A 17,318-nucleotide genomic window follows, 5' to 3' on the forward strand; every position below is an offset into this window, starting at 1 on the left:
CAGTAGAAGCCTTACTCTAAGAGGTTACTTTCTAAGCCCTCTGTTTCCCCCCTGCCCCAGTTCCAGCCTGAAGATGAATCTGATAATGTGGTCAGTTAAGTTTTTACCAATTAGAGTGCAACTGGTAGTTGGAAAATTCATCAGTTTTCAGCCTTGGCTCTGGCAAGGATAGAATTTCTGTTCAGAGCCTATCTTGGGTATCTCAGAATATCTCTATCGTGTGGCTTGGCATCGGATCTGAAGTGCAGGAGATCCAAGTTCTGAGTTCCTTGCTTTGTCTGAATTGGAGTAGGGCACGGGACATCAGTTTCTTATATCCCCGTGGGTGTGTACGTTAAGTCTTTGGTTGTTCTGTTTCTTCCTTTCACACAATGTATATTTGTTTTCTATAATTCAGAAAAAGAGAGACTGGTACACTACGTAGCCTACTATTACAGATTTCTTGGGACATTGAGATGCAAATTTGGGGTTGAATTGGGAAAAGCAGATGGTTCTTCAGTGAACGAGGCTCTTTTTTGATTTTCAGATGATTTAGATTTTGACCTGATGTGAAACTCGAATAGTCACGCCAGCTTTCTTTTTTACACTAAATGGTAAAACATTTTTCTGCTTCCATCTGTCCCTCCTGGTTTTAATCTAGATTTCTAACACACCAGTTTGGGATGGTTTTTGAATTTGTGGGTTTTGGCTGATAAGTACCCATGAAATTCAGACTGATACCCTGTGCTAAATCGGACGTCTTGCTTCTAGCTTATCTTTAGTTAATCCCATGGCCAACAAGGATCTAATACGAAGGTTGTCTATGATGGCATTTGAGATGATTTGATTCATATTTAATCTGTTTTCGCAGTAACAAAAGTCAGGAAATCTTTAGTGTTTATATAAACATTTTACTTCTGCATTTTCACAAACATTAGATGTCTGAAGATCACTTCATCGTACAAGAAAATTACATACTCAGTGAGAGTAGAAGTCAAAGGTTTCCTGTACAGAAACAGGCCACCTCAGCAAACCAGTAAAATATGAATGTGAAAGCTCTTTCAGCTTTCCCAAGGAGAATGTGCCTGTAGGTGTCTCCAAAAAATCAGATGCTGGAGCTCACGTGAAATTCTGCTTGTGTCTGTGTTTTCAGTCCTATTAAGAAGTTAACAAATTTAACCCAACACAAAATTGTGCAGTATGACTTCAAGAAAAATCTTGACTTGTCTAGGAATAAATAGGTAATGGGGGCCTTTCCTGTGCTCTGTATCAGTTCCCTGATCACTCACTCTCCTAGACTCTTCTTGTCTAGGAAGATTAAAAGACATTAAACTACATCATTCCTAAACTCTTTGGCCCCAAGTTTTTGGGATTATCTGTAAGGATCCCCAAAAAATATTGTTTGGAGGTAAAACCCCCAAAACAATCAGAGAGAGAGTTGAGGAAAGGGGACGCCATAAGTACCCCTGGAAAATAGAAAGATTGAATTAGTTTCTTTGCGAGTGAGTTTGGAGGATGAGTCGCAGGATATGAATACAGCATTGGGAATGTTCCCAGATCTTTTCCACAATCCTTTTCATGTGGTCACAGATTCCTGACTGTGAGTGAAAATAAATTAGAATTAACTTCAGTGAGTGTCGAAAACATGGAGACTTTTAAATTTGTTTGGAAAAAGCATCAGGGCATGCTATGATTATTTTTTTTGTCTCTACTAATTAGTGATGACAAAGCATCAAGATGGCAAAGAATGAATCTTTTGGATGTTCATGAAACGACATATTATAGTGTCACTAACATGTGGGTTTTGGGAATTCTTGAAGTAATAGAGTAAGGATCCAGGGAGTGTCTTTGATGAAACAGATTTGTTTGAAGAGGATAGTTACTCTTAATCCAGTTTCTTTTCTGATTAACACTAGTAGCCAAACTACTCCTGTTGCTTCTTGAAGACTCTCAGGTATGTTACCAAAATAATCAGGCTGAATGACCTTTGTGCTAAACTATGGAGCACCTTTGCATTCATATCTAAAGTTAAATTTGATGTAAGTAGCAGCCACATACATCTAGGAGGTAATCTAAACCTGGGCGATTAGGAGCAGACATCCAAAGGTTGTGCATTTTATGTTAGAAAGTTGTAATCGGAGCATTTCTTTTTTGGACTCAATAGAAGTCTGGTAAGTTTTGGAAGCTTTTGAAGAACTAAACGCAGAGAAGACAGATCCAAAACTAAATGAAACTTTGCTTTATTTATACTTACCCAGTTGCACCTTTGTTTCTGGAATTCATAGATTTCTTTGCGGTAACTTTCTGGACTTGTAACATTTCAGTTTGATATCACATCATATCTGAATTAAGTTACAGAGCCAAATAGTATTTCTTAAAATTGAATTATCTTTTATTTTAAATCAGCATGTACATTCTTGTATGTACTTTCTGCGTGTAATTAATTTTTGTTCCATAAAACTGAGGGCAGCTTTTAAAATGCAGATGATTTAAATTGTCTTGTTAGTTATTGATGATTTACTGAATAATTTGAAAAAAAAAAATCTTTGAAAAGAAAAGCATACTAAAGCTACTCAAACCTTTGCTCAGCTGCGTACTACAGGTTCTTACAGGGTTTTCTTTGTCGGGAGCTGGGGAGATCTTGGAGTTGCTGTTGACAAAGCTTATGCTATTGACACTCTTAGTGTTTAATAGTTCTCTAAAAAGTCCTTTGCTTCTGGAATCTTACACAAGAGCCTTGGCCTGAACGGAGAGTAGATGAAAAAGGTGGGACCTGAAAGCTAAAAGACAAGAAGGCTAATAAATCATCCCTCAAATTTCTAGTGTAGAGATGAACACCCACGGAGTTTCCTATCTAATGCTCTTCTGAAGTATCTCTCCAGCTCTGCCTTAGCCTGCTAGATGCAACTTCTGACCCGAGTTGTGTTCTTGCTGAAGCTGTGCCATCTAGCAGGGCTCCATGCCCAAAAGACCCCTGGTAGGTTTTGCATTTCTAGTATACAGCTGCCCTTAAGTGAGAAAACTTGCACTGTTTTGATAATTTAAAAAGCGGGTGAAGGTTTTTAAAGCAATGGTTTTTTTTCCCTGTGGAAATCTGATTTCTGAACTTTGTGGCCAGGAGTACTGCCTTTTGTTTGGTTTTGATATTCTTCAGTTATTTCAATGAGCTAGGCCATTGGGTGCTATTGTGTTGCAGGACAGTGATGCTCACTCTTTATGTCACGCTGGAATAAAACATTAACTCTTGGGGAAACTTTCTTCCCATTCATCGTCATCTGATACCTGTGGCAAGTGTTGAAATTGTTTTAGTGGAAAATTAATTTTAAGAATATGCATTGCTATCATAAGCTGAAATTTGACTTTGGAGATAGAAACAATGAACAGAGATAGGGTGGTATGACTGGCCTTTTCCAATAGACTTGTTTTCTGGACCACTAGCTCTTTGCAGAGTGTAGTGTTGGAAACTCTCTGTGAATGACCTATTTTGGTAGAAGAATTTTTGGAGTTTGGAAATGGCATGTGGCCATTAGGAGCTTGCAGGTATCATACTCTTAATTTGAGGGTTTTCCTGCAACTGTCTTCAGTTATTCTCTCAGCTGAAGAAATAAAGTTGAACGTCTTTTCAAATGGAAACTTAGGCATTCATACTGCTTTGTTGTGTAATTTAGGGAAATTTTGCAGAGGGGCAGAGTTTGCAAAGATAAACTTCTGTTAAGTGTTTGTGTGAATTCATGTGCGTGCTCTGGTGGCAATTGTAGGGTTGTAGTGTGGATTTAAAGCTGATTGTTACTGGTTAATCCAAGCAGTTGAGAGCTCCCGTATGTCCCAGCTGTGGGGAAAAAAGCTTCAGTGAAGCTTACAGGTTCTTATATGCTTCGATTGTATTTCAGTAACTTTGAAATAGATTTGAAAGCTTGGTTCTTGTGCTCACAGCACTGTTTTCTTCCCATACTTAAATGAAAAAGTATTAAATTTAAAATTGTTAATTTTAGAAAGTAGGGCATTCTTCAAGCAAATATTTTTTGCAAAAGTTGTCTATTGACTTCAAAGCTGCTCTGACATTGAGCAGCTGACTGGGAACTGAGAGAGCCCATGTTATTGATCTGAAACATGTGCCTCCATGAACTCTTCATGGGAAACTCTTGTGATCAGTCTGTGGTGGAGGAGAGGCTCAGTTCCTCAGGCAGTGAATCACTGTAAAGTGAGTAGAGCAGACTGGATGATCAGAATATTTGGTTTGGAAAAAATTGTCATTTTTACATAATTTGTCAGGGGTTTTAATTGCATTAAAATAAGGACATGAACATGATGGCCTCTAATATCTGCATGTCTAAAAATTTTTTTGTTAGAACTTGCAAGAATCATGCTGGGAGAAGGCAGGCTACTTCTTTGATCTTCCGGACTTCTTATCTTGGAAAGCCACAGGTGTCACTGCAAGGTATGTTAATTATAGTGATATGAATTGGTCGTCTTCATCTATTTTCTTATGTATGTTTCTGCTTTAATTCATTTTGACTGGACATGCTGTTATGTACATCTGTCTGTAATCCAGCCTGCTCCAAAACATCTTGAAGCTATCTCCTGCTTCCATTGTGCATTCCTAAACACAGTTGTTCCTGTGAGCAGTGTAATTCACGGATACAGTATGTTGCTACAACTGTCAGTTAATTAGTCTCATACTCCATTTTGGAACATAAATATGATTGCTCTAGTTACTGTGAAATATGCTTCTAATAAGTCTTTGAAATCTGTCGTTGTTGACAAATTTCTTGACTTTTTTGAGAATTGCAAGAAATTGCTTCTTTGCCGTGTGGGAAGGATCTGGTAAAATCTTGTTTTTTTGGTTAAATGGTCACTTTGCTGTAAAACACAGCAGCTGTATTCTTCCCAAAAGCATCCTAGAATACTTGCTGAGCGGTTTAACAAAACCCTTTGAGAGAACCCCCTTGACATCCTGGTTAAAGTGACCAGTACAAGTGAAGCGCGTTTGCAGATAAAAATTCCTTGTGAAAGGGGAGGTGCAGTATTATTTATTTAAAATAAAGTCTTATGGACCACTTACATGCCCAGCTCAGCGCAGTTCACGGTTCTTTCCATAGTGGTTTGTGGAGCTGAATCTGTGCAACAGTTAGTCTAAAATGGAACCTGGTCACAGGATAGTTTTAGTCGCTCTGGAAATGGAAGATACCTTCACATCAGACAGGGTTCTTTTTATTTGAGTGCTCTCTTTCTCTGTAGTTAGTCTCTATAATTGACAGCTGTTGTTAAATATCTTGCATTATAAAGCTGGAAAGTGCTGTGTTTGACTTTAAAAAGAAAAAAACGGCGAAGAAATTAGTTTATGCAAGGACTTGCTAGATGATAACTGAAAGGTGTCTCAAATCTTCCTTCTTTTGGACTTTCAGTGGGTTTCTGCTGTATGCTGTGTAACTATGAACTATGTAACAACTCTCACCCCAAAGATCTTGCAATCTAAGCAGTCCTGTTGCCTGACCCAGCTCTAACTTCAAGAGGATAAATCCCAGGCTCCCAGATGACATGCCATGCAGGGTCTCCATCTTGTGAAAGTACTCAAGACTTTGATTTAGAATTAGCAGCCTTTGGTCAGGGGACTAGATAGAGAATGGCAACTGCCTTTTTCCCATAAGCAGTATGAGTACCACAGATCAAGTGCTCCTCAAAGTTAGGCACAGTCATGTGTGACAAAAGTAGCCATCTGTCCTGAAGAGAACCTTTTTGAGGTAGTTGGGAGATATGATGACCCAGAAAATAGATATGACTAAATGTCACCTCTAGTGGGTTACAGATTCTTGCAATTTGTTTACTAAAAGTTCTGTTTAATAGGACGGGGGAACATTTTCATCTGCTCTTACATGTGGTAGGAGTGTCTTCATTCTACCGTTCTATTCTTCATTCAAGTAAGAAGGGTACTTCTCACTTGGCTAGGGACCCTGGTTGGAACTCAGTTCCAAACACAGTTTTGATTTGGCTTTGTGGCCAGATGATAATTAATAGATGGGATAGAATGTATGAGCTAATCATGAAATGTTCAGCTTATGCTAATGGTCACCTCGTGCTAATGGCTGAAGAAGCTAAACCAGAATGCAGTCCATGTGAGCTTGGAGTCAAATATTGTTTGGAATTCGTTTTTAAAGGAAGGGAAGTAGTTTCAGAGAGAATAGTGATATATTTGAAAGACAATTCTTATCTTACTAAAGCAGAGGGATCTCCGGCATTGAACAGAGTTCCTGCTCTTCCAGAGCCCTCCCTGATCCATAGCATGTTCTGTCTGTCTTGTTTTTAATAGTGGCAGCCATACTGTATAGAAGAAATCTCTCTCTCTGCCCTTCTCTCTCTCTCCATGTCTCTTAACCTCCAACCTAGTGTAGTTTCTGAGAGCAGATGGAAAGGATGCCTTCCTGCAGACTTAAAATTTGTGACTGTTATCATGATTATTTCTTTAGCTGTTGGGAAATAAGTAATTGTGCTGAAGCTGCAGTAGTAGTGGATCGCTGCTAACAACTGATGCTGCAGTAGTGGGGAATCTAGATTCCTTTTACTTGTTCCTGAAAATTCCCATCTGCTGTGGTTTTCACAAAACTCTAGCAAGAGTTACACCATGCCTGGTGCTTGCTGTGCCAATGTAGTATTTGTCTGTCTGCTTGCTGCACGTACCTGTCAGTGGTTATAATTTCTATGAGGTCTTTGGGGTGAGCAGGTCTTCCCTTGAGTGTGTTTTTAGTGCCCAGCACTGTAGGACCTAATTCCTCCTGGGAACTTCCATTGCAATAAATACTGTTAATAACAGTGAAAGAGCAAACATATCTTATGAACTAATGATTGTATTCTCTAGTGCTCAGCTAACAGGTACAGGAGTACAGTCTGAATTCCTGAGATTAAAATTTACAGCCTCCTCTGCAGCCTTGGTATGCGACCAGAATGTATGGCAGGAGATTTAAAAGGAGGTTAGGAGGGGGTATATAGGAGCTTGGAGTATGATAACAGAGTTCCTGTCTGCTGTCCCTCATGGATGCCTTTATTTAGGGGGCAGTGTTACTTGTGGGTGCGGGGAAGGAAAGGATGCAGTTAAGAGTGATGCTGTGGACTTGGTGCAGTGGTGCTGTCATCTGGTTGTCAGGCTGTTATGGCTTGCAGTGGGTTTTGGGACTGTCTAACTTCAGTGAAGCTCAGGTTTTGCTTTGGGAGTTGGTCTGAAAAGGAAGGGTACAGTGGTAATGACAGCTCCTTGGTCCTGCCTGACTTTGGCTTTGTGTTCTTAGCTGTAACTTTCTGGAGGTGAGGCAGAGAATCTCTCTTGAAAAAAACCAACCAACCAACCAAACCCAACAAAAAAAACCCCCAAAACCAACCAACCAAACAAACCATACAAAACTCAAAAACCCTATAGCAGATTATACTCAAAAGTAGACTGACTGAATTTTTACTGGCAAGTTCATTTCCTTAGAAATGACATTTTGAACAATCAAAAACTTTGTGATTGTATTGATAAATGTTGTAAGGGAGAAGGGAATGTTGGGAAAAGACTTCTGGACTAAGTCTTCCCCCACCCTTTTGTGACGAGTCTTCTATTTTGGTTAAAATAGTTCCTTGTACCTCCTCCTTTGCTGCCTTAATCTGCTCCCCAAAATTAAGCCCCTTGTTTTGGCTCTGGAGGGATGTCTTACAGGCTAACAAAGGAGGAAGAAAAAGGCAGGAAAATGAGGTCAAGAAATATTTTGCTGGAATCAAACCTATTTTTTTTTCTTTCCTCTGCTCTCCCCCGTGCACACCTGTTTCTTGGGAATTTCCTTGTAGTTTGGTGAAGTAAGGTAATTTGTCCTGCATATCCTTATAATACTAGGGAAGTGTGAATTTATAAAGTATAAGATTCTTACCACGCTTTCTCCCTTTGAGCACAAAGGAGCCTATTCACACGGCAAGACACAGTGTTAGTCATTGTGAATCCTACATGACTTGGCTCTGATAAAAGAAAGATTTTTTTTTTTTTTTTAATTTGTTTTGGTGATGGGGATTTTACCAAAATAAATGCAGTTCCAAGGGTGCTTTTGTAGGAGAGACTTCTGCACCCATTGGAAACGATTACTCTTGCTCCTTTAAATTTTTAAGGGGCTCTAAAACATTTTGTATGTATCTAACATTTAAGAACTATATATAGTCTCTTTGGCTTCAGTGAGATTATGCAATGCACAAAGTTAAGTAGTGTGTGAGACCAAGATTCGAAGTATTTGAAAAGCAGTTTGTGGTGTGTGTTTCTGAGTATGAAATTGTTTGTCTTTCAACTTTGCTGGCTTGGACTGCCTTGTTGCCAAGTTTTTCCCAGTGGATGTGTAATAAACAGTAAATGCTTCTTACCTGGAAGGTGGAGACTCAAACACATTCTGAGATTTTTACCTCCGGTCTTTGAAATTGCTATGTATCTCACCAAAAAACATCCACCCATCAGTTGCAAAGGATGTGTTTTGAATCATTGTTTCATGTTGCTCTTGGGAGATTGTTGCCTGTAACATTCCATATTAAAAATAGTTATTTTTTATTATTTCTCCTTTGGGTTGGTGAAAGACCATTGAATTCTTCTGAATGATCCTGACAGCTGACTTTTCTGTGTTTAAAAATGTTACTGACAGCTCTTCAGTTAAAGAATTTAAAACTTTGGAACTTCCCTGCTCCTCCCCCCCAAGGCTGCAGCAATGAGTATTGGTTTTGCCACTTGAAAACTCAGTTGTCTTATTTCAGAAATGCTGTTGTGGAGAGGAAGAGTGTGCTGTTTTTTCACAGACATGTTAGCAATGCTTCTCAGGGGCTCAGCACTTTTACTCATGGTGTCTGTGACTCACTATTCCACCCACTATCTATAACCTCTGATAACTTTTCCTTTATATGGTATTTTGGATAAAGCTATCTTAATAAAATCTAAATGCCTATCTGGTTTAGTTAGAGGTTACTGTATTATGGATGGAGAATTCTTATCAGAGATGCACATCTGCAATTTTACTGTATTTCTGAAATCTCGTGAAGGACTACATTGCAGATAAGAATATGGCTGAGCTGTTAAATTGAGCAGAATTCACACAGACATTTCTCAAAGATTGTGGGTATTTAGAGCCAGCATTCTGCATCAGGGCCACTTTCTATCATAAGTGACTCACTCATTGGCAAATTAGCTAGTCTTTACTGGATTTATATGGTTTAAGATGAGCTGTTGCCAACGAGAGATTAAACCTGTGCAGGAGGATTTGGAAACATAGGGAAGAATGTCAGGCTGACATTACTGAGGTAGAGGGTGTCCAACATCATGCTATAAGCCACCTCCCAGAATTACCAAAAGAAGTTGGAACAAACTGAATATCCATGCAGAATATTTTTTTGTATTATTGCACTCTAGATATTTTAATAGCTGGGGAAAGTAATGCATTGTCTAGTAGAGACTCCCAACTCATATATGAATGTTGTCCACAATAATTTTCATGTGGAAATACTTGTCCAGTCAGTCTTCAACTGCTGGCTGTCACGACGGGGAAAATGGTGTAACAGAGATGTTTCATATACTTTTGGGGGATCTTTTGTAAATGTTCTGCTTCCAACAGATCTCAGGATCATGAGTTTCTTCAGATAAAATCAGTTTTGTTTGAAAGAAATTCATACTGTTACCATAATTACAGATGGTAAAGTGAAAGACAAATGTTTGTAGTTCATAAAGAACAATTCTGGGAACCACATAACTAATACTAGTCTCTATCTGCATGATACAGAGTGATATCTTTTTAATATACAGTATATTTTCAGCAGGAAAATACCTTGACAAATTTGTTTCTTTCATTTATGAGAAAGAGGCTATTTCCTTGGCTTATGCATGTTTAAATAGCTGACTCTTTATGTTAAGCAGTGATTAAGTCCTAAAAGTGTATTTGTAACGTGTTTCTGGTTGTTTATCATTAGGGCTAGAGATGGTTCTGTTGCACTGATCTAAATCCAGAGAGCTCCTCTGATGTTAGCAGGCTTGATGCAGATCGTGCTGGGATAAATAGAATTAGAGTCTAGTCCATAGCTGGATTGCAGTGATGGAAGCTTGTAATAAAACATTAAAGCTAAGAAGGTGCTTTTGAATCCAAGAATCTGTTATGTCCCCTGTGTGATTTGGAGAAGTGAATTAAATCTATATCTTCAGAGGTGTTTAGGCAACTGAATACCTTTGAGGATTTGGTTCTCGATCATTCCTGTAGTTGTTCTTCATCTGTTAAACTGATACACGCATACACTCTTATGAGGTTGCTTACTTTTACTGCTGTGAGGTATTTCATCACTGTGGTTAGTGGAGTCCTCACCAAATATTTTATCCAGATAGGCTGGAAACTCTGAAAAGAGAGTTTGGAAGAGGAGCTTATGTTTAGAGGCGCTGTTGAAAAAACAAACTGGTGAGAGTTAAGTGATTATCTGAAGGATGCCTGTGTCTTTTTAAAGGATTGGGTAATCCTTTTAGTGAGATGTGGTAACTGGAGCAGTGCAGACACCAGTTTTTTGGGGCCAGCTGCCCTTCCCTTCCTTCCTCGCCTTGCCATGACTAATGTATACCCTTTGGCTGGGATTCTGGCATTTGGCTTGTTTATAGTTTGTGCCTACTTCAAAAGATGCCTGGTCTAAAAATCAGGCCTCCCTCTGGAAAGAAAGGGGCTAGGGAATATTTCAGAAAGCTTTCGTGATTAGCACTGAAGCCCATGTGGCGGTGACAGTATCCTGAATTGCACTCGAGTTTTGTGTCCTGTTTATGAAATGAAACCCAAGACTTCAGACTTGCAGACTTGTTTGGAGAAGTCTCTGGAGAAGGGAGAATTATCTTGAAGGTCTGGTTGGGAGGGGAGGGATGGTGTTTTTGTGGATTCGACAAAGTACCATGAATTTCTTGTCTTGGAGCCAAAAGCAAGTGTCCCTTTGACAGAAACTTTGCCAAGCGAAAGCATTCCACTTCTATCAGGCTTTTAATATATTCAAAACATGTTCTTTGGAGACTGGTGACACACAGACTGATCCAGTGTAAGAAAATAGGAAATGTATAGCTGGAAAAGTTACCAGGACTATGAAGGGCAGGTGCAATGTGGGATATTACTGTTAGATTTTTATTTTTTTTTTAATTTAAAAATGTTATGTCCTTGAGTCTACAGAGTAATCTGAGAGAGTTCTGTGTGCTAAATAAAAAAATTGTTAGCAGGTCTCATTAATGTTAGCCAGGAAGCACACAGGCAAACAGGAAGCTTTAGCTATTGTTATTGTACAAATGCCCTTTACAAAATATTAGCAAAAGAAGCTTAATGTGTTTTCCATGAGAACAGGAGCCCTTCATAGTGTCTTAACTGTATCTGCATTGTCCCTTTCCAGCAGCTTTGACATACATTGAGACATTGCATTTCAGACACTTGCATTCAGCTCTTCAAATATTTACTACTTTTGACTATTTTTTAAAGATGTTAGGATTGTTAATTAGCTGTGACAGTATCTAGCCCTTAGTTTTCTATTGTGTTCTTTTGCTGCTAAAAAAAAAAACCAGTCAGCTAGGTCAGTATAGAAAAGGATTGGGGGCAGGCGCGGTAGTAGATGTATTACTGGCAACTTGCCACAGAGACAGTGAACTCCGAGCCAACCATGAAGTCATTTTGAACTCAGGGAGTCTCACTAATCCAAGGCGATGTGTCTTAATTTGACAAAGCAAAGGCTGCTTGATAAGCAACCCCCGCTAGAAATGCTGTTAAACGGGGGTGTTTGTAAGTTTAGATTGTGGACGAGAAATGTGGTGATATGAAAGGAATCATCTTGTTTTCAGGTTCTTGCTCCCCCAAGCCCAAAGGCAGGCTTGGCTCTGTTCTCCCCTGCAGTTTGGGCTGTGCAGTGGCTTGATGTGAAATTTGAGAAACATATGTAGTTTTCTATTTCAGGAAAATGATCTCAGGGATTGAATGTGTGTTTTGTTGGCTGTTAAGCTCTGATCTTGCCTAGTGTGGTAGTTTGAGAGTGTGTGTAGATGTGAGAGTGTGTGTGTGTCTGTGTGATGGTTAAGACATTCTCCAGCACTTTAAAAAATAATAATAAAAAAATCAAGTTCCTATATTCATTGCTAAAAGTCCTGTTATAAGTCCTGTTTCTTCAGTCTCAAAATGCAACATCGTAGATCATAAGAAGCCTCTTAAATAAATATGCTATGTATATCAGAAAATGTTTCTGTTTCTTATTTTTCCATAATAGTGATTAACATTTACTTGAGCTGATAAGTGGTACACACACAAAGTTTTCCATTGAAGCAAAGGAACTGTGTTTAAACAACCCATTCATTGTTGATCCTGTGCAGAAGCAATATATATATGAACACTGTAATTATTAGCTTCTCTGAGGGTCAGATAATAATCTCCTCTTAATAAAATTCATAGAGATGGCTAGGAGTCTTTGAGATACGGCTTGCTGACATGGTAACTAATGATGGGACTGGATAACTGTGCCTTGCTGAAGCTGGGGTGAGTGGGGGAGGAGTACTGAAGGAGGTTGTGGCGTTATGGCCTTAAATTCTGAGGAAAGACAAGGCAGAAACCACAGAAGAGCTTCTTGTCTTTCGGTTCTCTTCGTCTCATTTCTTTTGCAATCATCTCAGTTCACTTCAGATACAGACTGGGTGTTCAAGAGGTGTATGTGGCTTTTGCATTAGCTTCTGTGAGCACCGTCAGGGATCTCACCCTCATGGTACAAGGCATGTTATAAACGATCTGTCATCTTTGAACTCTTCCTTATGTGAAACATTGTGGAAGGCCCCATGCAAAGCCCATGTCCCTTGGAGATTTGGTCTCAGTTCAGCAAGAGCTCTTAGTAACAATTGCTTTCTTGCATAAATTTGAACCAGATAAGAGAGTAGCCATGTTTATGAACTCCTGGGTCATTTACAGCCTCAGCAGTGTTTCAGGGTGCACATGTATAATACATGTATTCATAGTGAATTCTTGAAAACCACCCCCTGAAAACAGTAACATTCCAGGAGTGTTCTCATTCTGTGAAGGGAAAGAAAGCTATGTAGCATGAAGTCTGTGCATTGTATGTGTACATATAGTGTTTGAAAGTATTAACACTCACTTGAATTTATTATTCCATAAAAGACTCTTTCTTCTTTTTTTTTTTAAAAAAACTTTACCTTTCTGTGGTATCTTGCATATGAGAGAGCCTTAATAAATTCAGCCTTAAAATGCTGCTCTTAAGTAAAAGTGGCATTATTATTTCGTAGATGGAAAAGAGCCGTATAATTTAAGATAACATTCCTCTAAGTGTTTAGCTGGGCATCCAGCTTTCTGTCTAACTTGCAGTGAGAATTATGTGTCCTATTCCATAGGCATTTTCACAGATCACACTGTAAATTATTTATTCTGGACCAATTCTTCCTCCAGAGTTCCCAAACAAATGCTTTTCACCACTGAAGTGTTCCTCCTATCCCTTTCGCTGTAATACATGGCTGTAACAACAATCTTGGCCTGGAAGGCAGTTTACTTATACGTTTGCTTTATTTTTGTTGGCTGGCCATCTAAATCTGTTTAATGTTAGTAACTTTCACTGGAAATTCTCATCGTGCTTTAGGATGACACTGATGGTGTCAGGGTTGATTTACATTATCTCTTTAAAGTAGCATTAGCTTACATAGGACTTTTTATCTTATTTGTTTTAGCATTCGTATTATCCAGAGAGGAGCCTTTTAACTGTGAAATGTAAATAACCTGACAACATAGACTTCAGAAGAATGTGATTCTTTGTCCATGGCAATGATACCAATTTTGCCAACTCCATAACCTTTAAAACAGTGTACTTTTATGCTTGACCTGTCATCTGCCTGTAAAAATAATCTTAGATCAATGATACAGTGATTTCAAGAATGTGTTTAAAGAAAGCAGACAGTTCGGCGTACGTGTTCTGTCATTTCTTCATTGTGGTGGTCCGTCTGCTTCTTTAACTAAAAGTAAGATCTGGTTATTGATTTGGTGTAAATGCCTGGCTATGCCTTCTGCTTACACTGAGATAGTGAACACTTTTACTGTAGCCTGCAAATTGAAGTTGCCAGATAGTGAGCCTGATGTTATATAAATATATAATGTGTTATATGAAATCACCAAGGATTTGGTTTGTTCCTTCCCCTGCTCTTTATTCCAGTGCCATTCCATTAAGCTGCTCATTAGATGAAAGCTTGTAATTCAGTCTTCAGTGGATGAAATGTATATGTACTTATGGAATCAAAGACATTCCAAGAAAGGTTGTTTATTTTTTTACTACCTTCTTTAATTAAATTTTGATGGTAGGGTTCTGACTGACTTGAGAGAAGCAGAGGAAGCAATAATGATTGCAGTGTGATACAGCAAAGATGACTGAAGTGATGCTTATTGGTTGTCAGACCCTGCATGCATAGCAAACTCAATTCCTCTGTGGATAGGACAGTTGAAATTTCAGATACCACCATGGCTGTTAGCTCTATTTTAAAGTGAAAGGGGGAAGTTTTATCTTTTAGTATCAGCTGGCTTCAGATAGTATTTGGATTTTACGTATATTTGGCTCAGATTGCTCATGTTCAGCTTTAAATTGCTTCTGGAGCTGCTAATCCAAGTTAAAACCTGTGTTTGTCCACTTTGTTTTAGTTCAAGTGTTCTATCTCAGGTTTTTTAGCCTGAGTTATGGGCTTGCTGATGCTCTGTGTTATAGATGTGTCCTTGTACTTTCATGAGTGGGGATTTGGAAACAACAAGCCTTCCTCAGGGAGCCTTGGCCTGTGTTACCCAATGCGCTGCAGTCAGCTCAGTGCCCCAGAGCTGTGGCTCTCCAGCCGTCACTCCCAGGCTTCATGTACCAGTGACTGTTAGAGTAGAAGGGAGTCTGTGGAAGGTGGCCTAGCAGTTGCCTCTAGTATCCACACACAAGGAATTTTCATCGAAGTGGGAAAGTAAGTAGGAAAGCCTTTCATACTGCAGAAGTCGATTGGGAAAATCTTATCTGAGGATGTGCCTGTTGTATTCAAAACCCTCCCCACCTCGAAAACCCACTTGCATTTATGCATGTGTCATACATGTTGTTAGGGTGAAGGAAATAGTTCCAACGTTCATTCATGGTAGCTTGGAATTTTTAAGATACTCTTCTTTCCTTCCAACCTGATGCTCTAAGGTGTGTTTTTTCTTCCGAGGGATGGGGCTAGATCTGCACAATAAGACATTTTTGTATTTAATTAAAAGTGATGGGGGGTGAGGAGAACATGACACAAGATACATAGAAAACTATTTTCCTACAGTTTCCGTGTTCTAAGATTCCCTCCTTGAAGCTGTATTTGGGAGTTTTTGATGCTGATTTGCCATTCTATGTATTGTATCTAATAAAGACTCTTTTGAGAAGAAGCACTATTATGATACAATTTTACTTCCAAGTGTGCTTCCTGTCTTAATGGAAAAAGTAGGTGTGATATTGTGCTTAGTTCCTTGAATGTAGCATCTGTATGCAAGGTTAATGCTGTATAGTGCTTTCATCTCCCTATAAAGAAGGGAAAAAGGGGGATATGTAAGAGCATGAGACACTGTTGACACCTCTTCTTCATATCTGTCTCATCCCCTGATGTTTTGCCCTCCCTGCTTCCATCCCCCAAGCTTTGTGGGCATACATTTGCAGTCTGGATTTGGAAAGAGCAGTTGATGTAGTCTCCTTCATGAATGGTGTCTTTCATATGTCATACTGGGTAATGCTTCCCTATGGTATAAGTAATTTGAATGTGTATCTCAAAGACAAATCAGAGTTCTTTAGTGTTCACCATTTCTCATGCCGATGCCCCGGTAGCACCAGGTATGAATATAACAGGGATGATCTCTGGAGAGATTCCAGTTTGTTTCAGACTTCCTGGTTTTGTATACTTTGTCCTGTAGTAACTCTTCATTTTGTGTATAAAGACAGTTCATAAACAGATGCTGAATCTCAGTGTGGTGCCTGAAATTTCCTGCTATTTCTGACCTGCCTGTAACAACACAGACGATCCTTTATTTACACCGGTTAGCTCCACTGGTAATTTGTCTAAATAGATTTCCTAGTAACTCTTTCTTTTTTTCAGGTTATGTCTCTTTAAATGTAGATCAAAGGAAGGTTATACCTACTAAAATGTTAAGAGTCAAGAGATTCCTAATTGCCTAACCTATCGAGAGACATATTGATTAATTAATTAAAGCAGATGCTCGTTTACTTTGGCACAAACGGAATAATCAGGAGAGAAAGGAGGAAGAAGAGTAAAAATAATTATGCCTAAAATGACATAGCACAAATTACCTTGTAACTATGATATCTTCTGTGCTGATGGAAAACCGCTGCAGGCTAACCTCTAAGGCTTCATCCACCATCTCATTTACTTGTTGGTTTATCTGACAGGGCCTCTATTTGTGTGTGTGTGTGCACACACATGTGCGTAAAATAGGGAATACAGTTTTACCTTATTAAATTTGAAACTCTGCTTGGAGGAATATTGCTCAAGAAAACCACATCAGCCCAAGCTTTTGAAAATGAAGACTGGTTTCGAGAAAGCATTTTAATACATTGAAGCCTCAAGCCATCTACCTCTGCTCCTGGGAGCTCTACCTGAAAACTTCCAGGGCTGAATAATTTAAGGTTTGGGGTTTTTTAATCTTTCTGAAAGAAATACTAGTCTGATGTTTTATTTTCTTAAAGTCTGAACTCCACATAACTTTTTTTTTCAGAACTGTTTATCCTCACTCCAGACATGAACCTTGGAAAGGTGGCAGAAAAAACAAACAGCTGCTGTGTTTTTGGGCAGTCTGCATTCCTTTAAACTCTCTGAGATCAGACTTGTGCTGAGATTTTCAAATTATTTGTCCTAGGGCTTAACCACTTTCACTCCTGCTTAAAAGTCAGTGAGTTTGCCATACCGGTGCTTGTGAGAGCTGTCATGCTGAGCCTTAATGATTCAAGAACTATGAATATATGATGTGTTCTTAGGGCTTTTTGTTATTGTTTCGTTCCAGCTACCTCCCTAATCGTCTTTCCATTTTTGAACTCCAGCCTTTTTTTAACTTAAGCATTTTGCTTAAGATATTCTAGGGAATTTTGTTTTCAATGGGTTTTGGGGTAAATTTGATGCATATAAAAATGTTATTAATGGACCAGGGTGGAGGTAATGAAAAAAGACTATCACATTCCTAAGACCCAGAGTCGGAAATTATCTTCTCCAAGCTTAGGTTTCTTTCCTTCATAAGTGAGAGATGGGAAGGAGAGCCATTGGTCCTCTGGCAGTGCTTTGTGCCCTCTTGGTGAGGTCCCCAAAGTAT

At 39.0% G+C, this 17,318-nt stretch overlaps 1 protein-coding gene across 1 annotated transcript in view; it reads left to right on the forward strand.

Moving 5' to 3' along the window:
* Nucleotides 1–17,318, forward strand: part of FGGY (FGGY carbohydrate kinase domain containing) — a 133,018-nt gene that overhangs the window by 11,868 nt on the left and 103,832 nt on the right. The window contains exon 4 of the mRNA XM_086462351.1: nucleotides 4,329–4,417. Within this exon, the coding sequence (XP_086318477.1) occupies nucleotides 4,329–4,417 (89 nt within the window). The remainder of the gene's footprint in view (nucleotides 1–4,328; nucleotides 4,418–17,318) is intronic.

The sequence above is a fragment of the Leptosomus discolor genome, chromosome 3, assembly GCF_034619465.1.
Source record: "Leptosomus discolor isolate bLepDis1 chromosome 3, bLepDis1.hap2, whole genome shotgun sequence".
In the NCBI taxonomy this organism is placed as follows: Eukaryota; Metazoa; Chordata; class Aves; order Leptosomiformes; family Leptosomidae; genus Leptosomus; species Leptosomus discolor.